At 39.4% G+C, this 24995-nt stretch overlaps 1 protein-coding gene across 2 annotated transcripts in view; it reads right to left on the reverse strand.

The window, feature by feature from the left end:
• Positions 1-702: 702 nt before the first annotated feature.
• The window catches only part of man1b1a (mannosidase, alpha, class 1B, member 1a), a 30438-nt gene continuing 6145 nt past the window's right edge, over positions 703-24995 (reverse strand). For both annotated transcript variants that reach the window (XM_026174388.2, XM_026174389.2), the window contains 12 exons: positions 19970-20078; positions 19497-19702; positions 16005-16147; positions 15748-15866; positions 15201-15392; positions 14338-14486; positions 13844-14032; positions 13279-13469; positions 10688-10808; positions 10229-10423; positions 7880-8011; positions 703-7458 (listed from right to left, as the gene is read on the reverse strand). In XM_026174388.2, the coding sequence (XP_026030173.1) occupies positions 7249-7458; positions 7880-8011; positions 10229-10423; positions 10688-10808; positions 13279-13469; positions 13844-14032; positions 14338-14486; positions 15201-15392; positions 15748-15866; positions 16005-16147; positions 19497-19702; positions 19970-20078 (1956 nt within the window). In that variant the 3' untranslated portion in view covers positions 703-7248. The remainder of the gene's footprint in view (positions 7459-7879; positions 8012-10228; positions 10424-10687; positions 10809-13278; positions 13470-13843; positions 14033-14337; positions 14487-15200; positions 15393-15747; positions 15867-16004; positions 16148-19496; positions 19703-19969; positions 20079-24995) is intronic.

A 24995-nucleotide genomic window follows, 5' to 3' on the forward strand; every position in this document is an offset into this window, starting at 1 on the left:
ATTTCACACGTTTCATTTCACCATAACACTTTTTGCTATTGATTTTCAGTGCAGCTCTTGTAGCATACATCAACCTTTTCCCCCAGTTTCCCTTCGTTAAAAATGCCTTTCTAAAAGCGACCCTCATATCTAACGAGGCTTCAGTGAACAGGAAATGGATCAACTGAACGCCCAAATGCATCTCTCTAGTTATGTGTCAGGCCTTTGCCTCGTTTTTAAGGACATGACTTTCAGACATTGTTTAAAAAAAAAAAAAATCTCGTTAAAGGTCTGGTACAAAGACTGGACTTAAAAAAAAGGGGGGGGGGGGCAATAGGCAAAGACAAACTTCGAAAGATCTTCAGAAAGCATGGACAACTACTGCTTAAATCTGCTTTTCAGAATTACAAGAACGTCTGGTTCCTTCCATTCTCTTCCTCTTATCCTTTTCAAAAGTTTCCAGCTATCATAGTCGTGATAGGCGGGGTGCAGGTCACCAGTCTGCAGCAGCATTCTTTGGAAACAAAATATTAAGACTGGCTCAAGACTTGCATAATGCGGCAAATGGTCATGACAAGGCGGCATGCACCAGCACCCAGCCATTCATATCTGCAAAGACATCCATAGAGTTCAATAGGGAGAGACGGGAAGGGAAAAGATATCTATAACACAGAAAACCAGCTTTTCTAAAGTTTGAATTATTGGATGCAGAACGAGAAAACGTTGCACTGAAAAGCTTTATTGGAAAATTCAGTGGGCATGAAAAAAGTCTGACTTCAGCGAACATTTCAATAAGCCACAATTTGAGTTACAAAGTGCTAAATCAGTCACCTGTGGAGATTTGAGAAAACGAAAAATGCTCTAGGAAAAGCAAAGAACAAACCAAGAAAGTGTCAAAACATTATAAGCTTTGAAAAATAATCATTTCTGTAAGACATGCAGATGAGTTATCAACTTGTGGGCTCTGTCACAGTGAAGTAAAGTGACGGCCATGTGAAGCTGTGTGTTGTTTTTTTTCCTCAAGTGGCTCAATCAGTCGACTGAAGCAGCATAAACAAAATTGATCCACGTCTTAGGTCCCCGACAAGGTGACAGTCGGAGCAGGAGCCTGTGCAGGCAGGAACCGACAGACAGTGCTCACGTTTTATTGCCCACATTTCATGAAAAATATAGCAGACATAATCACAAGTGGTATATTCTGCCAATCAGCAATTAAAATAGTTTTTACAAATACTGTACATTAAATTGTACAATCGCTTCTCAAAAAGAAAAAAAAAAAGACAAGATTTTGAAATATAACATTTGTCGAATCCATTTCACTTCATGTACACATTTAAGAAAAAAAAAACACTTTACCAAAGACTTTTTGTACAATTAGGGACAAAAAATAATTACAATATGATAAAGCTGTGTTATACCATCCATACACTGTATGAAAGATGAATGAATTACCAGTCATTAGCCATTGAGCATTTCATGGAGTATCATCTTTTCTGAATTTTAGAATGACCAAAACGTGCAAAACAGACTTAACGTTTAACTCTGCATCATTCCAATTGAGTGACTGAGAATAAACTCATAAGAGTTTGTGTCCGTTTTCACCATAGACTTCAACAGGAAGAGAGCTCTTTATCCAATCACACATTTTGCCCTCTAGTGTCCATTAAAAATAATGGAGGCATAAACCAACTCCATTTGGGGTTCACTTTCTGACACACAAGCCGTGTTTGACTTTTACACTGTCATGGTGCCACCATAATAAGTGTAGTTGAAGCGTGGCACAATTAACACGCAAGGTTAAATACATATCTTAAGACACGTTAACACGGCTCATCTTTCATTTCTTATACAGCAGGAATTAAAAATTGAATTATAAACCATAGAAAACTGTAAATGAGACTGTGTAGAACAGATGCTAGGAGATTTAATTATCCCCTTGCTACTGTGCAGTGAGGGAGGAAAGAAAAACTCAGTCAACAGACATCAGTCTCAGTAAATGTTAAACTTCCCTTAAAGCCAGCTGCTTACAGGATTCAGCTTCTGCAAAACTCTTTGCAAATTATATGTGGGAAAAATAGAGATTATACAGGAGACAAAAGAGAGAGAGGCTATGGCAATGTTTGTCTGCCAGTCGGTCAAACAGTTTGGTTCATACTGAATCTCTCAACTCTTTGACGAGCTGGTGTGACAATGGTTATGCCTTGAAAAACAACAACAAAAACAACAAAAACGGGAAAAAAGCCAACATAGCAAAACAAAAATAGCATCTTTCAATTACATTTTTTCAACATGACGTTACACAATATTAAGACGAGAAAAGGCTCAGAAAACAGGACACAGATTTAATTCTGTAGGAAACAATTTACATTAAAAATATTTACACCACTTTTTGTCATCCACCCACCCTGATTAAAAATACAAGCCCGACTTTTAATTTTTCTGTGCTCAAACTTCCACTCCAGCAGCAGTAATTACACAAAAGAGGAAACAAAACCACCAAAGCACAATATACATCCAAACAGGCACAGCAGAACAGTGGCAACAGTAGTGTACATTCAAATATGTGGGTCAGTATGGCTCTCTGGTGGATGAAGCTTATTAACATGATGTTTGAGCGGACCCATTATGCTAATTTCTAGCTCCATATCTTTACTCTTGGACTCTACTGGAGTCCCTTTGTTGTTCACAGTTAAAAATAATGTTCATTTATCTTTTGCTTCGCACTCTAAAACAACTTGTTTTGATTCCTTTCCTTCTCCTTTTAAATAACCTTCCTTGATTGTTTTATTTGCATGTAACAACCAAAGTCTGAAAGGCAGGTATGCAGGGCTTCTGTGGTCATAACGATAGATGGAGATAATTAGCCTCAGCCTAAGCGCATTATTTGAAAATTTGGCCATATTTAATATGTGATTAAAGACATTAAATTGATTTTCCTAACACTTGTTGCGCATAGTTTTTTTTTTTTTTTTTTTTAAATCCTTACCAAAGTCCTTTAGTCCTTACTAAGATAATTTAGTCCTGTATGTGCTGAAGAAGGTTGCCCAGGGAGAGGGAGGTCCAGGCTTTTCTGCTTAGGCTGCTGCCCAGGTGACCCCGATTTGGGTAAGAGGCAGAAAATGGATGGATTTTAAAAATAATTTTGTTTTGCCGTCAGATGTGGAATACTCATTTCTGCTCTGCCCAGATCAACTTTGCAAAACCCATAACATTGCTGAAGGGTGTTTCTTCCAACTCTGCTTTTAAATTTTCATTTGTGGCCATTTTAAATGTCAAAATCAACATATCGATAAATGGCTAATATTGGCCATCAGTCAAGACTGATGATTTCGTTGGGACCGATATATATTGATCAAAGTCTAACTGTAACAGTATATGTCAAAACATAAAGAAAAGCAACATAGGACCACTTTACAAGTGGGCCTTGACATTTCATCTAGTTCAAAAACAGATACAAATCAGAAGCAGTCTGTGATCAACTATCTTTAAAGCAGTGCTTACAGTGCACTGGATCAGTCTATGAAATAGATTTTTTCCTATCATTACCATAAGGAAAACAGGCATCCCATATGGCCCAATATAGGCATATGATAGATCTGACATCTCATGATCAATAAACAAAAACTGAATCAATCATCATAAATTAGAATAAATCACATATTTAAAAAAAACTGTTAAACAAAAATCACAAATCATAATTTATTTTAATGTTCAGAGTACAGAATAAAAACTACATTGCACAAACTTTTGAGAAATTAAAAGGTCAAGGAAACTGGCAAACAATCATACCCAGGACAAATTAATATACTTTCACTAAAATCTGACCAGAAGGAGTAGTGATTCGTGTAAAAATTTAAAAGTGGTCATTAAATGACCAATATGCCCTCAGTCTGGTTTCATGGTGTGCAAGTTTCACTAAAATATGACCAATATTCTTGGAGTAGTGATTCTTGTGAATTGTGGACAGATGGACGGAAGACACGTTGCCATCAGTACCTTGGATAGACGAGTTTTAAAAAATACAAATCTTAAACATGTCATTAGAACATTAGAATGGCCAGCTATTTGTTGTATTAGCCCAGTAAAAGGAAACCATAATGACCGATCACATTTACCACATATTTTTAACATTTGTTTTTGACGAATAGGCCATTTTACACTCCTGTTGGCAAAGAGTCCCTGAGCCATGTCAAACCCACGTGTATATGGACTATCCCTCATAGCTTCAGTCTCTTCACTGTCAAGCATTAAACAGATTTTTTTTTCCTGCAAGCTTTTTGTCAGACTAGTATCTCTGTCTATTTCCACCATAAAACTTGAGTATTTGACAGAGTCCCAGGGAAGACGTCAGGAGATAGTAGGAAGTCATTTGCATTCATAAAGAATGTATTTCGGTGGCAATGCAGCATGGGCTTCAGAAACTCTTAAAGACTTTCTATAAATACATCATTGCCAATATACATGGGTCTTACAAGAATCTCCACGACTGCTGTGGTACCAAAACGGAACAAATTTAAAGTGACCATGAAAGCAGATTGATTTGAGTCAGTTTCAGCCAGTTTTGCCTCTGAGGGAAGTCTGCAAAATCTGGCTGTGACATTTGGCTTTGTGAACAAATATCCTGAATGAAAGACTTTTGAATCCTCTCCACAGTCAGAGTTGAGGGAGATACGCTGTCGCCTATTGAACCCAGCACAAATTTGTTAATTAAACTCTCAAACCCATAAGCCACAATTTCAGCCTACACAGTACTAAACTAGGGGAAGGTGGTCCAAATACAAGTAGAGTAATGCCTTTGTTTTCTGGCCCACATGAAGCTCAGAATGGCACTGAAAAATACAGATTTACAAAATGTTTAGTCAAGGGAAATAAAGCATATCTGATGGAGTGGCTTTTACTTTAGCTGATAACAGAACAGAACTAAAAAGGAACACATTTCTAGATAAAAACAACCAAACAATGAGCTCCTGATCATCTGATACAGAGCTGTTTGCAGAGGTTGCAGGTGAGCGCCACCGCTGTAATGAAGAGAATACCTGCTTCCTCTTATAACGAGAATTTGTCGCATTAGAAACTCACCAGCCAAAACACTGCAGTACAAGAATGTGTTGTACTGGTACTCCATACAGAAACAGTATGATGTTTTATTGAATCCAAGTGCTCTAGCCCTTGAATATAACATGACCTCCTTGTTTCCAAATCTAATTTACAGTGAAAAATGATATCAGGGCCAAATACTGGATACTGGAATGATAATGTTAGTAGGTTTGTTTGCATCTAAACTTAAAGTGACTACCAGCTTAAAACTGTATGGAAACCATAGAAATTTCCCTTTATGGAATATATTGTGCTTAACAAGTCTATTAAACAATCACTGAGTGTTTATTCCACAGCTTCCCTAAATTACCCACATTGGTAATTAGTCATTTTTATGCCTTTTAACCAATATGTTTTTAATGCTGCAAATGCAAATATATACGTATATATTTATATATATTAATTTAAGAAGCCAAATTCCATTTATTTGCATTACTGAACACAAAAAATAGATTATGTGATTGAACATTATGCTTAAATTCTGACTTCCTTCAAGTCCAGTTTGCCAGCTCAGATTTGGGTATAAAAATAAGAATTTTGTTCAAGCTTTTCAACGATTTCTTAAATATTTGTGTTTTCTTCTTTTTGTGACAGGCTAATAAATTTGTTAAGCACTGCAAGTGCAAATATATTCAATATCACAATAATATATCTATAATAATAATAATAATAATAATAATAAATGACTGCATCTCCCTAAGCCCGCTTGTGTCCATCTCCCCTTCTCAAAAAAAGTGAGTTCTTCCTTCCCCCTGTGGCCAAGGGCTTACTAATAGGGGTTCTCTATCAAACAGTTTAGCATCTTCACTTTGAAACATAAAGTGCCTAAATATACAGTAAGCATTAAACTTCCTGCCAAATACTGGCTGATCTGCTAACATAGCTTCAAGGGGGGGCAATTGACACTTTGTGTATTTATTTATTAATGGGGGGGGGGGGGGGGGGGGGGTTATATTCCAGGCCATGACTCCATGACCTAATTGCAGGTCATTGATGACACCTTTTTTTTGTAAAGTACACAAGAAGCTCAAATGAGTGGTGGTTACAGTATTGCATTTTAGTAAGTGCATTCAACCAAAGTTTGATCAAACACGTACTCTGAAAGAACAAAGACTGCAAAGCTTCTTGTGCCAAGATTATTATTCAAGACTTATTACATCGTTATTACATCTGTAGAGCCAGTTTACTGGCACACAGGTAACACCTAAAGAACCACGACTGCTTTAATGCTACACAAAAAAGGTAAAGATCGTAAACAACAGCCACATTTTTCTTTACAAACACAGATATGGCTGTTCAGGAATTTAATTCATTTAACTCTTTATTTTGCAGAATCATGTAAATCACAGCTAAAAAGTGTAAAAGTGATATAGAAGAAGACAAAAAACAAAAAAGAGCAATGAAAAGTAACAGAGGTCAACAGCTGGAAGCTGCACAGCATGAGGGTGTAAAAATCGGTATTTGTCCTATTATTTTACTTGAAGATTTTTTTTTTTTAAATCAAAGACATAAATGTTCAGTATTAGGAAAGCTCTGATTTCCTCTGCAGCTAGGCACTGACTTGTGACCTGGAACTGATCCCCTGTGTGCTGCAGTAGCCCATAGCTCCCACACACAGGGGTATAGGGCCACACGGAGTAACAAAATCCTGAGGGGTTTTTGACTTGTGTCATTTTTATATGTGAATAAGTGCCAGTGTAAAGATAACTATGCGTCACACCACACTCACACACTAGAGCCAAACGTTTAAATATAAAATTCAGCTGAACGTGCTCAAAACATTTCAATCACTGCCCTTCAAGCATGAGAGTCAACAGACACCTAAACAGCCAGGACTCCTCAACATGTAGGACTAATGAGAGTTTTTGAACTCACATAGCAAAAATGAACAAACAAGAAGATTCTCAGTCACCCAAGTACTAAATAAAAGTGTTCCCGGTAGCTTGATCTGAGTTTTAAAAAGTTGTTGTTGTTATTTTTACATTAGAGACCAGCTCTGTCACTAACCTTTTCCTTAGGAAAAATTAACAAAACCCCCCAAAACAAATTAAACTCCTTTACATATCAGGCAGACAGCACAGATCTGCTTTCACACAGCAGTTCAGCTTGGACGGAGACTTAGAGATGCACCTGACTCCACGGGCCTGATTTTCACTGATGTCTCCAGTGTATTCACTTAGGTGGAGAGGGCCATATGGGGAGAGGATGAGCTTCTGTGTTAAAGACATACTTGTCTAGACTGAGAAGCTCCATGTCATCAGAGAAGAGCAGATAGAAGTACTTCAATGTCTCTCCCAAGAAGAAACTCTCCATCTTGTCCCGGGGCCCGGTGCTAAGTGGGTCGCGGACATTGTTAATGGATGTGTAGCCACCACCAGAGACCTGCAACAATAGAGGCACCTAATCAGAAAGTTAATTTCCCCATTGGGAAGCAGAAAATATATCATAATGCAAATTAAACTTTTCCAATGCTGCCCAAAGTTTTACACATGAAAAACAATCAGCTTTCCGTGCATGCACTGTGAAGCCACAAGAGAGGGAGACATTGAACTGTGGTCTTTTCTTTTCTCCATCAGTAATCAGTCTGCACTGCTTTACTTTTTATTTTTGTAAGTTGAAATAAGTGTGTGAACCTAATCATTTTCTTTTATGATCAAAAACTTAAGAAAACTACAACTGGACTGGACTTTTAAATGATTAAAGCCAATGTTCAAAGTACAAATTTACCCCCCCCAAAAAATCAGATTCATTTACTGGCTAGTAATGAAAACGCATAATATGATCCATATTCAGCTGTCTGTACCTTTGTGTACTTATTGAAACTCTGCAGCATGTCCCATCCCCAGTCTCTGTACTTGGCATCTTTGGTGAATCTGTACATGTAGAAGAGACTTTCCACAGTTTCTGGTCTCAGCAGGTTGTGTCTGTCTGCAGGCTGAAGTGTACAGGAGAAGTTGTCAGAACATTGTACAATAAAAACAACAACAAAAAAGATGACATAAAGATCAGTGTTTCAGCTTGACCCTTAATACAACCAGTCAGTCCCACAGAAAATGAAAAATACCATTTTGATGACATCTTATAAGAGCAGCAAGGCTACAGTTAAGATTAAATACAAGCTAAGAGCAGGGAGGATCAAAACTCAGTGACTGCACAACAGACATCTGGACAGCAATGAAGTCAGACTCTGTAAACCCCAAGCTTCTCTGTATTATTATACTACTTTCTACCTTACAGTACCTACACAAAATACCTAGACTGAGCGTGTTTAATGTCAAAATCATGTCTAAAAGCAACTTGTGTCCAGAAACGTCAGGTGCACACTCACACAATGTGTAAAATCCTTGAGAATTTCAAACGCCTTCCTTAGTTTTTATAACAGAATTTAAATGAGCTCCTGAAATGTTTCAGAACCGTATTTTAATATTCATAGAAGTGGCAGAGCAGAGAACAGTAACCATATAAACCTACAAGCTGTTAATGAAAAATGAAATGAGCTTTGAGGAGGGTTAAGGAGGGTACAGTCATGACTTTGACAACAAACATAAACTCACTGATTAAAATTTCCCTCAAAAGGGTCAAGAACTCTCAGTGGGTGTGCTTTACTCTCGGTTATTGCAGCTCGTTAAATATTGTGCTTTTAATACAAAGAAATAACAAAGACTGTTTCACAATGCAGATCTATAAATTCAAATAAATAAAGACGTTTAAATCAGCGGTCTCCAACCTTTTTTGCGCAACCGACCGGTTTATGCCCGACAATATTTTCACGGACCGGCCTTCAAGGTGTTGCAGATAAATACAACAAAATAAAACTAGTACGTGTACCGAAAAAAGATTTATTCGTAACACACGTGAAAAGACTCAGGAAAACCGAGTTAACGATAAAAACGATAACAAAATAACGCTGAAAACCGATAAAACCCCTGAAAACCATACATTTCACACCTGAGCCTCAACTCTCACGGCCCGGTACCAAATGACTCACGGACCGGTACGAGGCCCGGGGGTTGGGGGCCGCTGGTTTAAATCATATGTGGTTGTAGAGAGTTCTAAAATGTTCACCAAGCAAAACCTTTGTGCTGGTCAACATCACTTTTTCCCAGCTGCACGATCACAGGGGGTGAAGGGGAGGTCAAAATCTACACTCACTAGCAGCCGCTTCTTAGCTGCTTGTGTCTGTGCTGGACTACAAGAGAGTAAATACAGCTGTTCTCTGAGTATCCAGCCTACATAAACTACAAGATTAACATGAAAAATAATGCTTGGAGGAAGTGTTTGATTGCTTTTGGTCTACTAGGTAAACATCAGTCAGCGAGATCCAGCAACCAGATATCATAGCATAGTGCCCTACATCTCCATACCACATTTAAGCATTCCCACTCTGGTGGGACACACCTCCATACAGTAACAGTAAGTAATAATTACATACAAGCCACACTGAAAATTAGGGAATACAAAAACCAAAAGACACTTCTACATGTGATTAATGTAATAATACATTTAACAATAATAGTAAAATAAGACATAAGATGATCAATAAGAAGGGAGAAGGGAGCCGGAGATCGACAGACGGATTGGGGCTGCAGCTGCAGTGATGCGGACGCTGCACCGGTCCGTCGTGGTGAAGAGGGAGCTGAGTGTAAAAGCGAAGCTCTCAATTTACCGGTCGATCTATGTCCCTACCCTCACCTATGGCCATGAGCTGTGGGTAGTGACCGAAAGAACGAGATCGCGGATACAAGCGGCAGAAATGAGCTTCCTCCGAAGGGTGGCTGGCCTCTCCCTTAGAGATAGGGTGAGAAGTTCAGCCATCCGGGAGGGGCTCAGAGTAGAGCAGCTGCTGCTCCACATCGAAAGGAGCCAGCTGAGGTGGTTCGGGCATCTGACAAGGATGCCCCCTGGGCGCCTCCTGGGTGAGGTGTTCCAGGCATGTCCCACTGGGAGGAGGCCCTGGGGCAGACCCAGGACACGCTGGAGAGATTATCTCTCGGCTGGCCTGGGAACGCGCCTTGGTGTTCCCCTGGATAAGCTGGAGGAGGTGGCTGGGGAGAGGGAGGTCTGGGCCTCTTTACTTAGGCTGCTGCCCCCGCGACCCGGCCTCGGATAAAGCGGATGAAGATGGATGGATGATCAATAAGTTGAGTCTCACCTTCACAATAACATCACTCCCATCACTGGCCTGCAGGCTGAAGTGTGCGATCTCTGGGCTCAGTCCAGTCTCCATCTGCTTGTACATCTGGTGACAGGTCTCCATCAGCTGCACAGCCAGATCCATATGATCCCCTGGGAGGCCGTTGTGGGCCCCAAGAGCAAGAGTCCCTGGCAGGAAACATACCAGGTGATCCTGCAGAGTGAGAGATACAGTCCACAAAGAAGAGGCTGAGAAACAATGATAGATTAATGATAGCCAAAAATCGACCAGCTAATGAGTGTCATGGGACTTTTTATTGATACAGATTTAGCTCAAGCACAACGGGTGATTGATTTAACAAGGCAGTTTGTCTATGGTTGACTGACGATGGCATTATAAAAAATAACCCCGAACAAACAAGCGCATTGGATTCAAGACCACCTTATCTTGTCAATGACTCTGAATAAGTATCTCTACCATCTTAGGATTGAAGCGGTTGTGGGACAACTCTCCGACAAAGGTCAACTTGCTGGGTCCCGTCTGTCTCACCAGGTGTTTTTTCACTCCCTCTATGGCCTCAAGGTAGTCCTCCAACAGACTGAACAAAGCATACACATAAAGAGGAAAATTAGCAACATACATAACTAGAGATGGACCGATCCGATATTACGTATTGGTATCGGTCCGATATTGACGTAAATTACTGGATCGGATATCGGAGAGAAATAAAAAAAAATGTAATCCGATACATTAAATATATAAAAAAAAAAAAAAAAAGCACCTCACAAAACTTGCGACACGGCGTAACTCGGCTCATAACCGTAGCACGTCGGAGCAGTGTGCTCACGTGATAGAGCGGCTGTGTGTTTTTGAAGCCTGCTACCAAACCAGCATTTCATCTCTGAGAAAGTTATCCCAGAGAGAAGTAAAGCAAGTGTGTAAGTTCATCTCTGAATGTTTGTAAAGCATTCCCGCGTTAAGCTTAACAACCAATACCTGGAGCGACTGCCTCTTCTTGCTGCTACTTCAATCTGAAACTGGTTAATGATCAGCTGATCGGCTTTTCTGTCGCGACTCGCGAGTCCGTCTCTCTTGTTTGTTTATTGCCCACTTTGCGCCAGAAAGAGGAAACCAGCGGCTGAACAACAGCAGCACGCTTAAGCTTAATAAGCTGTTGTTAGAATTTATTTAATATTACTTTCTACACCAGGATCCTTTTCTATGCAGCTGACGGCTGGTAACTGTGCAGGGGCGGATCTAGCAAAGTTTAGCCAGGGGGGCCGATAGGGCATGAACGGGGAAAAGGGGGCACAAAGACATACTTTTCTTTCTTATTCTCATTTAAAATGTCTAGCTTTTAATCAATAATTATCTGAATCTTACAACCAAAGTCCATTACTGTATATAGTAACTGTTAAGTCTAATATGCCCTAGTAAGCTATATTACTTTTTCCTTTGGGAAGGTACCATCTGTGCAGTCTGCAGTTCTGTTGAAGGAAGATGTTGAATCTATTTAATTATTTAAAAAAATATTTTATTTCTGTGCATTTTTTTCCCCACACTGCATCAAATTAAATGGCCTGTATTTGTATAGCGCTTTACTAGTCCCTAAGGACCCCAAAGCGCTTTACACTACAATCAGTCATTCACACATTCACACACTGGTGAAGGCAAGCTACATTGTAGCCACAGCTGCCCTGGGGCGCACTGACAGAGGCAAGGCTGCCGGACACTTGCGCCACCGGGCCCTCTGACCACCACCAGTAGGCAAACATGGGGTTAGTATCTTGCCCAAGGATATTTGGCATGCAGCCAGGAGGCATCCTGGGATTGAACCACCGACCTTCTGATTAGTGGCTGACCTGCTCTGCCACCTGAGCTACAGGTGGCAGAGCAGTTGATTACAAAGTTGATTACGTCGATTAAGCATCATGAGGTGGAGGTTGGGGGTGGTTCCCTTTTTTTTTTTTTTTTTTTGCTGGGAGTTGGAACCCTATTAGTTAGGTTGCTTAAGATTTCTGCTAAGTACTCTTTAAAATACCAGAATAGGAAGAATGGAGTAGGTTTAAGTTTATTAGATTGATCAGTATTGCTGAACTATGAAATATTTTGGGTGCAGTGTATTTTTTACATACAGGTATAACAGAATAGCTTTAGTGTTGTTGTTTATTTAAACTTGAGTATGAACTAATACAAAATGCAGCAAGATATTAAAAAAAACATTTTATTGATTAAAAAAACCCCACTATATTGGATTCATATCGGTATCAGCACATATCCAAATTTATGATATCGTATCGGTCATAACAAAGTGGTATCGTGCCATCTCTATACATAACAGACATTATCATACGATTAGTCAGTCTGCAGTAATGTGGTTTGGGACACTGTAATACTCACTTGATAAAGTGCACTAACTTTTGTTGCCAACATAAAACACAGTTCAAAAATCTCAACTGATCATGACAAAACCAAAATATAAAGCCAGAGTCACAAAGGCGAGAAGAACAAGAAGTTCAGCAACAGACTGTCTGCTGCCACCCAAGAGCTTTGATCTTGACATCACAAATCTATTCAGAGCATGTGGTATCCATTCACAAATGAGTTAAAGTCAAACTGTACTTTAAAAGCTCAGCAAGATTTCTGCATGTGTTCAAAATATTTTGCTCTTCAAAACATGTTGTGGAAATTTGTGTTTCTTGATGTTTTTGTTTTTTGATGGGTTTTTTTAGGAATCTTGTATATCCTAGCTATGAGTCTGACTGAAAACGAGGACAATCAACATCTTTCTAAGATTAGTTAGCAAACTGCTTGTAAATCTCAAGTTTATTACATTGCAACACTTCCTGTTCATCTGTTAGACACACCCTTTTGATCTTTAAGGCCCTTATACCTTTTAAATACTACACGGAAAACAAAAGGATCGAGTACAGTTCATCTTAGGTGAGACACACATAGACTGATGAAGGTTTATTACATTTTTTAGTTCTGCAGTTGAAGCTTTAGCAGTCTGGCACTTTCCCACAGAATCATGGAAAAACAATGGCAAACTGAAAAGCTGTACTCACTTGTCTTCTGTTTTGCCTCCCTGAATCCACTGTTTGAGCAGGTATTCATAGTAGCTGTCTGCCCGGGCACCAAGTGTGAAGACTCCTTTGTGGGTGAACTGGCCGTTGTTGGTATTGATGAACATGGGCACCAGTCCGTCATGTTTGCCGGGCAGTTTGTGGACCAGCGTCATTACCTCATTCACAGCCTCCTGGAGAGACAAAAGCGAGGAATGGGACTAATGAGATGACATGAAACCAACAGCCTCTGTTCACTTACTGCTCATGTTTTGGTTCATGTTTCATTTTTTGCACTTTAAGGCTCATCAAAAGCTGGCACACATGTCTGTCTCTGGATCTGACAGAAACTATTTAAGTTCATGTCAGACCAGGCTGAACTTCTTTAGGCATAAATTTATGCTTGTCACTTCAATCCCCAGAGAACGAGTGATGGGTACACAACGTCAGATTTTAACTGAACTGAAACACATCATCTTACCACATTAATTGTTTATTTGTCACTCCATCTCAAAAATACAGATTACAATACATTTTACTGTAGTGCAGAGCTTTGTGGTGTCCTAACCTGATACTGTGGGTCCTGAGTGAGGCGGCTCAGCTCTCTGAATTCCAGCTGAATGCTTGTGACTTCAGCGAGCGTACTGTCTGATGTCCATCTGGGAGGATGTGCTGTTCCCTTTCCAATGTTGACATCTGAGAAGGGAATCTTTGAAGGTGTTTTGAAGGCAGGCATCAATCTGGAGCCAATGTCTTTCTTTAAGTGTAGAGAAGAGACTGAATTAAAGAGGAAGTCACCACGTACGTGTTCTAAGATTAAAGCATTATTGAATTTATTTGAAAAAAATGAAGCTGATGAATTCTAAGTACAGCAAACCATTGTGATGATCAATTTTACTAGATAAACATAAATTATAAATATAGAAAAAAAATAAGATTAACCTTATAAACACTATACTCTAGTTTATAGAAATGGTACATGCATGTTCTAATGGGTTCAATTTATTTCACAGCCCTAATTCACGTAACAAGCGAGACGATTTTTGTTATAGGACAACTTACAGCTTTTTCCAAGAAAAGCTGGTCTCCTGTTAGATGGTAAGTGCTCAGCAGCCCCCCCAGGATACGTATGGTTGTTTCAAATAAATTCACATCCACATTCTTGTTAAAGGACAGATCTTTCTCCACCCAGGTCTTTGCTTCTGCAAATTCTGTGCCAAGAAAGGTAAATTACAACAGTGTGATAAAGAGATACAGGACACAAAAAAAAAAAGTCTGTACATCTGTATGGCCGAGTTTTACTTCAAGTAACACAATCGAGTGGTGTAGTTACAGAGCACACCCAACCCTGTCAGACGAGACTTAGCTGGTCTGACAGGGTGAAGATTACTCCGTGAAAAAAGTCAGTTTTCAAAATTTGTTTTATTGCTATTATTATTATTATTATTATTATTATTATTATTATAGATCATACTCCTCCTGCCACATTACTATTCATGGACCATGGATGGGTGATGCAAGCAACAAGTAATGTCTCTAATTATGCTTGAAGGCTAGCAGCTGCTACAACGATGGACCTCTACATCTCCTTGGTGGATTTTTTTTCTTGCATAGAGAAATTTTTGGTTAGTCAAAGTAAAATCAGCAGCACTATAACACAATTATTTTATTTCAAACTAGTCTTGTTAATTGGGGGGGGGGGGGGGGGGTGTCATATGTTCAAGTATAAGCACAATTTCATGGTTTTAGCATAAATAACAAATAACAATAATTTTGTGCAATATCCTACACGGATATCGCGTTTGGTATCAGTTTAGAGACAATTTCAATGATGTCAAGCCCCCCAAAAAACGTCAAACCCAAAAGCTAAAACAAACAAACAAAAAAAAACAACAACCTAAAACAAGTAATAATATAAATAATACCTTCTTTTAGGCCCATAATCCACATGGTGTCCAAAGCATCAATCAGCGTCAGACCCAGTCCAAACCATTCACCAAAAGATTTGGAGATGGGCTTGAGTTCATCGTGACCCCAGGCGTAGTCCTTGTAGCCTTTCCAAGCATGTCTGAAGGCATCGCACACTGCCTCCAGTCGCACTCTAGTTTCAGGTGAAACTACAAGCAAAGGAATAACAATGAATAATTAAAGTGTAAACTTACATCTGTGTCTCCTGCTGGAAGCTCTTTGAACAGCATACTTCTTATTCTTATTATTTGGAGTAGAAAGAGTAGAAATGAAGTAGAAATTCTGTGTCATGTGTTGATGCTTTGAGCACAGCAGGTCTTCATGGTGTGAGTTGGAAACATTCAACTTTAAGTCAAAAAGAAATGCTGAGCTATAAAGAGCATATAATAGTAGAACTGGCCAAAGCTATGTTAAAGAATCTGTTTGAGGGGAAATTTTTAAACCTTCTCAGTGCACCCTGAAAGCAAGAAAGGTTTGCTTAGAATTACAGCAAGCAGTGCTGACCTTCTAGTGGGACAGTGCCAGCTGGGTTGGCAGGTGCTGGGGGCACTGCTGCCTCTTTCTCATTGGCTGAGGGTGGAGGTTCTGTAGCCTGGTCAGCTTCAATCATTGCTCCTCTCCAGCTGTGTATTAAAAGTAAACATCTTATACCTGAATTATTTATATCGGTCTCTCTGATATATCTACTGAAGCATGTGTCACTGCCTCCATCCAGCAAAAAAAAAAAAAAAAAAAAATGTTTGACTACAATCTTTTATCACCTGACAATCTTCTTTTGTTTTTCCTCCTCTTCACCTTCGTCCTCTTGAACCACCTGCTCTTGCTTCTCCCTGCCGACCGTGTCTGAAACATTTGCATCTCTCTGTAGGCTTGGTGGACCTCTTTTGTTTGCAAATATCTTTTTCTGTGAAAACACACATTGCTAGAGCTAAAAACACAAAGGAAAATATAAAAATATCATGGAAAAGGTCTGATGTGGGTCACAGGTTGTACAGGTCCTTCTCAAAAAAATTTGCATATTGTGATAAAGTTCATTATTTTCTGTAATGTACTGATAAACATTAGACTTTCGTATATTTTAGATTCATTACACACAACTGTAGTTCAAGCCTTTTATTGTTTTAATATTGATGATTTTGGCATACAGCTCATGAAAACCCAAAATTCCCATCTCAAAAAATTTGCATATTTCATCCAACCAATAAAAGAAAAGTGTTTTTAATACAAAAAAAGTCAACCTTCAAATAATTATGTTCAGTTATGCACTCACTACTTGGTATTGAGTGCATAACTGTGCATATATCTGTGCACTGTGCATATATCGGTACTTGGGAATCCTTTTGCAGAAAATGACTGTTTCAATGCGGCGTGGCATGGAGGCAATCAGCCTGTGGCACTGCTGAGGTGTTATGGAGGCCCAGGATGCTTCGATAGCGGCCTTAAGCTCATCCAGAGTATTGGGTCTTGCGTCTCTTAACTTTCTCTTCACAATATTCCACAGATTCTCAATGGGGTTCAGGTCAGGAGAGTGGGCAGGCCAATTGAGCACAGTAATACCATGGTCAGTAAACCATTTACCAGTGGTTTTGGCACTGTGAGCAGGTGCCAGGTCGTGCTGAAAAATGAAATCTTCATCTCCATAAAGCTTTTCAGCAGATGGAAGCATGAAGTGCTCCAAAATCTCCTGATAGCTAGCTGCATTGACCCTGCCCTTGATAAAACACAGTGACCAACACCAGCAGCTGACATGGCACCCCAGACCATCACTGACTGTGGGTACTTGACACTGGACTTCAGGCATTTTGGCATTTCCCTCTCCCCAATCTTCCTCCACACTCTGGCACCTTGATTTCCGAATGACATGCAAAAGTTGCTTTCATCTGAAAAAAGTACTTTGGACCACTGAGCAACAGTCCAGTGCTGCTTCTCTGTAGCCCAGGTCACGTGCTTTTGCTGCTGTTTCTGGTTCAAAAGTGGCTTGACCTGGGGAATGCGGCACCTGTAGCCCATTACCCAGGTCACGCCTGTACACGGTGGCTCTGGATGTTTCTACTCCAGACTCAGTCCACTGCTTCCGCAGGTCCCCCAAGGTCTGGAATCGGTCCTTCTCCACAATCTTCCTCAGGGTCTGGTCACCTCTTCTAGTTGTGCAGCGTTTTCTGCCACACTTTTTCCTTCCCACAGACTTCCCACTGAGGTGCCTTGATACAGCACTCTGGGAACAGCCTATTCGTTCAGAAATTTCTTTCTGTGTCTTACCCTCTTGCTTGAGGGTGTCAATGATGGCCTTCTGGGCAGCAGTCAGGTAGGCAGTCTTACCCATGATTGCGGTTTTGAGTAATGAATAGGGATGGGTATCGTTTAGGTTTTATCCGATACCGATGCCAAATCGGTACTTTTGAAACGGTGCCGATGCTTAAACGGTGCTCAAACCGGTGCTTAAAGAATGGAGAACACATTTTTGGTCCAAAAACCTCTCATGTTCAGCTGTTTTTTGTAAAAAGATAACAATGTTAGCCTTTTCTGCAGCTATGGGGCATATATGGTATCACTCTTGGCTGGAAGCAGTGCTTAAACAATGGAAAAAAACAAACTTTGTCCAAAACCTCTCATGTTTAACTGTTTTCCACTTTTTATTTGGTCATTTTAGCCTTTTTAGCCAGGGTGAAGGGAGTATCTGCCATCAAACAAGAAGACAGCCGCATGTAGCTATGATGATGTTTGCTAGTTCACCTTACCTGCCTTAATGTAATAACGTGGTTAGCCTACTCAACGTAAATTACACATGAACAACATTAAGCTACTCACGCAGAGAAGAACGGCTGCTGCTGCCATCATCACCCGTCATCATTTCTGCTACACTGGCAGGGCTAGGGGCCAGGACTCTCCTCGTCGTGTTTTTGGGGGATGTTGCATAACAGGCAACCCACCCGCAGTAGATGTGCTTGGTGTGAGGTCTCGCAGCAAGCTATCAAATACGGCGCATTTCTGGGCTTTTAAAAAAAACGCTATGCATCGCCAGGTGTTTCATCGGATTTGAGGTGTTTCCTCCTTTGACAGTATCACAGTATCAGCTTAAAGCACTTGTTGCAGGCTGCTGAGTTTGCATATTTTGCTGTGAAGTACAGCCAGACTTTTGACCGCTTCGCCTTGGACATTTTTAATCTGTAGCTCTGCTCTAAAAGAACGTACGTACCTGGACCCGCCTACTATCCTCGGAAACGTAAAATGATTGGCTAGAAGTGTATCACAGCTCAGGAAAAAAAAAGCACCGAAATAAAGCACCGAAATGTGCGCTGCTTTTCGGTCTGGTTACTACCGTTTATGTCAGAACCGGTGCCATCATGGCACCGGACACCGGTACCCATCCCTAGTAATGAACCAGGCTGGGAGTTTTTAAAAGCCTCGGGAATCTTTTGCAGGTGTTTATTCATTGATTCAGATGATTAGGTTAATAGCTTGTTTAGAGAACTTTTTCATGATATGCTAATTTTTTGAAATAGGAATTTTGGGTTTTCATGAGCAAGGCTTGAACTACTTCAGTTGTGTGTAATGAATCTAAAATATATGAAAGTCTAATGTTTATCAGTACATTACAGAAAATAATGAACTTTATCACAATATGCAAATTTTTTGAGAAGGACCTGTATAATACACAACAGATGTATATAGCCAAACCCTAATTTTGAAGAGGAGCATTTTGGTGTTTTGATACGGAATGAGAAAAGGATCTGAGAAACTAAGCACACTGCATGCTCATAGAATAGCAACAAGAACACCCTACTTTATAGTCCATTTAACTATAAAAAAAGCACCACAATTTTCAAATTAAACATCACATTGCATTAAATATTTACTGAAACAGAAAATTGGGATTATGAAATCAGCGAGAAAGGGCTTATAGAGGTCATAAATGAGTAAGCACAATAAACAATAATTACACAGAAAAAAAATAATTCTACAAAGAAAAAAAAAAATATTACAAGTGTTAAAGCTGGGTAAGTGTTACTAGATATCCAAGAGACATCCACAGGTGTTTTTAGACCAGAGCAAGGTTCAAACGCCAAGTTTCAAAAGCTGAAAGCCAGCACTGAATACCTCAGGCATGAAGACCTGTTTTGTTTTTTTTAATTTCCCCATATTCTTTTCAGGTTTTTTTTGTTGTTTTGTTTGTTTTATTTATTTATTTATTTTTACCTACCGCAGTTTTAACTGATGCTTCCAAAATAAAGAAGTACAAATACAACTCTAACCTTAACTGGAGGCTTAACCAATATGGGGATATTTGGTCCTCTGGCTTCTCCTGCAGCATCTGGAACAACAGTTAGCTGCAAATGAGGTCCCCCCACCGGATCTGGAGCTTTACCTGCAGCCTGACCCAACACTGGCTTCACACCTGGAGGAATGGCCTTTAATTCTCTGTCATTCAACTCCAGCCAGTCCTCCTGGTCAGACAAACCTACACAAGCACATGCACACATAAGAAAAGAAGGCCGTCATGATGGTAGCCCAGTAAACGACATTGTAGAGCTATTGCTAAATATTTTAATTATAAACTATGATCACTGTGTCCTGGAGTTGTAATTTTTTTAATCACTGTAAACATGGCAAACACCCAATCCAAATAACCATTTAGCTACATAAAAAGTAAGACCATTAAAATTAATAACAGACTTTTGTCTCTGTGTATGTGATGTTAGCTTAGCATGGAGAGGGAAGTGTTTACCTCTCCAATGTTCTGTGATGCTGCTGTAGGAGAGCAGTCCCAATATGAGCAGCAGAGCCAGCAGGAACAGGATGAGGCTTCGCTGGAGCCGAGACAGCTGCTTCCATTTCTGTGGGCAGATAAACAGTGCTAGCTAAACTGGAACACGTCTAACAGCTCTGAATTTCAATCACAGATGTCTCAAAGGAGGTTGTAATTTCTCCCCAACAAATCTGTTTAGGCTCCTTTTCCAAAAAAAAAAAAAAAAGTAGGAGCGTAAAAGAAGGAGGCATGATAGTCTTCTTACCCTGTATAAACTCCACATCTCTTTCCGCTTGGTGCAAGTACATTTTCAAATTTCTCATCTAACCAGCTAAACCCTGCAAAGCAGAGGGAGTGAGAAAACCAGCGTCTCTGAGGAGAGAAGGCAACAGGCACCCTGGCACCACTCTGCTCTAATTAACACCTGTGCAACATCATGAAAGCATTGAACCATTGTATGAGCCATGGCCTCAGGAGGCATTTTCATTTCAACATAATGAGGATATTCTGTTCAGCCTAACAGTCCAAAAATTGTGCACTGAAAGCAGTGTTTGAAATCACCAGGAGACTCATGATTCAGTTTTATACTTTTTGGCCAAACTGTGACGTTCAGATCTGCAGTCAGAGAACAGACCGTACATAAAATATGGCTGATACTTCCATGACATCACGAATTGGTTACTTAAGTTTAGTTGTGAAGCCTCAAGTTGAACATTTCTGATGGCAACATGTTGTTGTGTTGAAACTCGATGTGATAAGCAAGGGTAGGGGAAAACTGAGAAACCAAGGCTCACTGCTACTTGTCGATAACATGGTAAATCCCTGTGCATCCTCCCCCTTTGAACTGTAATGGAAACCAAAATTTACAAAAACACCATGTTGCATTAACCTACAACTAGCGACTAAGGCCATAAACTCACCCAGAAAGTGTTTACTAAGCTCACAGACAAGAGCCTTCAACTGTTACTGTCATTTTCCTTTTAATTTCCATCCAACTAGAGATCTTTTTGAAAAGAGACGCCCCCTACTGGTCATCAGGAAGAATGCAGATTCAAGGCACTTCACTTTTCAAACACAGAATAAGTTGCACTTCTATAGTGCTGGAGTCAAATGCTCCAAACCTATGGGATAAAAACATTCATAGAAATGGAATCCTATTGTGGCAACACTGGAAGAGAGGCAGGATTCATCCTGAGCAGATCAATCGTTCATCATATGGAGACAGACAACCATTATGCTCATTTACACACCTATAGTGCCATGACTTGTTCCCTACCAGATTTCTTAGTCTCTTACATATTTGTCACACACAACCAGTTCTCAAAGGAGACCTATCATTTTCCCTTATTTTCTCTTACCATGACAAACTGTCATCTTAAATACAGCCAGAGTTTCACATAAGGTCTACAGCACAGACCCACGTGCCATTTAAAACTTCTATTTACGAGGGGCAACCAATCAGAAGAAAACTGGCTAAAAGGAAGGGAGCTAAAACGGCTCTTTTCAATTAGAGGATGAACCAGTTTAACATACATTAAAAAAAGAAAGCATTATTAAGCATGAATTAACACCTTTACATAACATAGCTTAAATGGATGGATTGACCAATTCCAAATTCATGTACAACTATAAAATCAGCGCAAAATCCGTTCCTGACAGTCTGCAATGAGATACCCCTCCAGCAAACCGGGGAATAAATTTAAGACCTCTGTAAATGCAATTTATGGCTTTTTGTACCCTCTTAAGCTTTTTTCTGAGAAAATTTAATTCAGTGCTCTAATAGCAGGAGATTGATGTTAAACTACCCTACCCTTCTCAAAGTTCATATAACACAATGAACAAAAGCCAGTCATTCAATGACCTCATCTGCAGAGAGAGAGGAGGAAAAGTATGAAATTCACTGCTTCCCACCTGTTACGTGTGCTTTTAGAAATGTAGGAAAAACACCCACTATGATTGAAACAAGGGCAGAGCACTTATTGAAGTCCCTTGTGCAGTGTGAGAAGCAAGCATTGAGCTCCTCAGAGGAACATGATTTGCAGAGAACGGTTTTCTCAGGAACCATAAACTGTCATTAAATTTGACGATCCACAGGTACAAGTCGACAGTCCCTGCTTCTTTAAGAACAGGTTTTATAGAAGAAATGTCAGATGACATACTGCTGAACTAAAACATTACAGATTAGTCGATAAGAGCAGTCATTTGCCTTTCCAGTTCAGAGGACAAAATTAATTCCATTTACAAGAGCCAACCGTGCAGTTAAAAAGTGAAGGAAAGTAATCACACAGCGTTTATTACAGAAGCATTTTTGCTTATGATCTGGGCATCTGTAGAATTTCTTTTACCAGATTATCACAATCCTTTTTATAGCATTCAATAACAGCAACTAAGGCTGTTAAAAACTGAATGCAAAATTGATTCTGTGCATTATGGCAAAATAAAAGCGGACATTGATTGGAGAACTGAATGTTGAGGCCAAGTCGAACACTGTTTAAAATGAAGCAGATTTGTTGGGAAAAATCATTTGCATTTGAAGATTCCTATGAGTGTATATGGATCTCAAGGGTTCAATTTGTCAGCAGTCATCTTGAAATGCTTCTGGATAGTTATTTTGAAGTCTTATTTAAATTAAAAATTTTCTTCCAGAGCTATTTTACTTTTAATTCTGTGAAGCTGTTTTTGTATTATTTTTGTATTATATCCAGTTTTGTTTTTGTTGCAATTTTAATAGAGAGTGTGTGTGTGTGTGTGTGTGTGTGTTCCTTTCTTTTGCATAGTTTTTAAATGACTGAGATATATTTGGGGGGTTTTTCATATTGAAATTATATACAGCAAAAAATTGAAGGAACACTTTAAACACATCAGATCTTCTTCAGGTTCCAGGTTTCGCCTCATGTGACACAAAACCTAGCTAAATGGAAAACTAGTGGGAAAACACACAAAACAAACAAAAAAACAGGAGGAAACAGTGTCAATGGCTTCCACCATCAGGGACAATTTTTCAGTAATGCATTTTATTGAGTCATTCTATTTTATTTCATTAATTTTCCTTTATTTATCCAGGTAAAAGTCTAATTGAGTTTAAAATCTCTTTTCAAAGAGCGACCAGGCCAAAGTGCAGCAGAAGTTACAACAAATAACAATATAAAAATATTATATTTATTTATATATTTATACAGTTTGGCTACTGTAACAGTAATTTCCAACTTTTAAGACAAATGAAGCATAGCTTATCTTATAGCTTATTTTATATCGAATCAATGGTGACAATTTGATTATTATTCATTTCTTTATTTATTTTGAAGTGTGACACATTTGTTGGCATTGCCCCCAAATTTTGTTTTAAAATACAGTTTCTTGATTTCCTCTGGAAGTGATACTTCTACCACCATCTTTGGTGTTTTGGTGTAAATTTGACAATTTAAATTAGGACTTGTCTCTGTGCCTCAGGAGAGCAACAGTGCAGAGTGCGAGGGAAATGGGTTAGAAACCTTCTGTTGCTTTTAACTCTGTCTTTGAGCGAGTGTTTTATATGCAAATGCAGCACCGATTATGCCACAACCATTGTGTTTAAAAGTGATTTGATGGTAATTATGCCCCGATTATGTCAAGAGGAGAAGCTCCAACTGTAGGCAACAGCTACACTTATGTGCTGTTAGAGTAATCAGAAAATTCACATGAACACAACCTTCAAGTCAAAACAACAACTCAAACAGTCAGAGAAAATTTTGGCATTCTTGTTAGCAAACCATGAAACCACGTCATTTGAATGTAAATATTTTGCTGACGGCAAGAAATTTAATTACAGCCATTTTTCTGCAGAGATTTAAACAGTGAAATATCTTGAATTCAAGTTGAAATCCTGCACTTCAGCTGTTTGAATTAAAATAAACTGCGATGTGTCATTGTCTAAAAACTTATGGACCTAACTACAAAGCAGCTACATACTGAAAACCGTTATCATTGTTTATCTGCACAATTCAGCCTCTCTCGACTGGCGTGTACTGTTGCTTCCACCTTACAACTTAAAAGAACATGAAGACACTGAAGCTGGAAGAACAAATTTGCTACTTGGGAAATGGAGCCATCTGAGGAGCATGAGGACTACAATTTCTTAGCAACAAATGACTTTACCTCTTTAAAAAGAAAAAGCACCACTTTCCACCCAGGACACCATGTCCTAGCTACTGTTCTGGTCTCCTGTTCTGCCTGCATGGTTTGTTTGTCCTATGAGTGTGAGATAAAATACATCACAAACAGGATGTGATATTCCTGAGCTTGTATCAACCTGCAGAGGAAACAAAGTAGTGCTTAACGAACAACATCTGATTCACAGCTTTTCTATTTAAAGCTGAGAAATGGATGTCATCCATTAATTCACTAAGAACCAAGGCAGTCTCATTGTGAGAAGGTTGTAGGACAAGTTGTACAAGGATGAAAGAAACCTTTTAGCAAAGCAGCACTGTGACTGTCAACCCCCCTGAGGAAGAGCAAAGAAGAGTATTGAGACACTGAATATGCACAGCATAATATCCTTGCGAGTACTAAACTTGACAAAGAAGATGAGGACCCTCACAGATTAAACGCACAAGGATGAGAGCAAAAGTAAAGAAAACAAGATTAAAGAAATTGAATGTAAAGAAAACAAGATTAAAGAAAATGTTCTGGGAGACAAAAGAGACAAAGTGATGGGACCAATATCTATTTGATCTCGCTGGAGTGATCGGACACATTATGTGCTCAGGGGATGCTTTTATCTGAAGAGGTTTAAAGTTCAGGCTGCTCCACAACAAAGGAGGCGTAAGAAAGGAAAACTGAAGCCCTGGGAATCGATTTGTTACAAAAACAGGTCATAAAAACAGAGATAATCAATCCAGTCAGACTTGTAACCAAATAGTCTAATGCTTACAGCTGAAGAACAGAGCAACTCATTACCACCTCTGGTTGTATTATATATATCACAGCATCACAGAAAATGCTCCAAGTGAATGAACACAACTGCTTT

This window comes from Astatotilapia calliptera, chromosome 7 (genome assembly GCF_964374335.1).
Source record: "Astatotilapia calliptera chromosome 7, fAstCal68.1, whole genome shotgun sequence".
In the NCBI taxonomy this organism is placed as follows: domain Eukaryota; kingdom Metazoa; phylum Chordata; class Actinopteri; order Cichliformes; family Cichlidae; genus Astatotilapia; species Astatotilapia calliptera.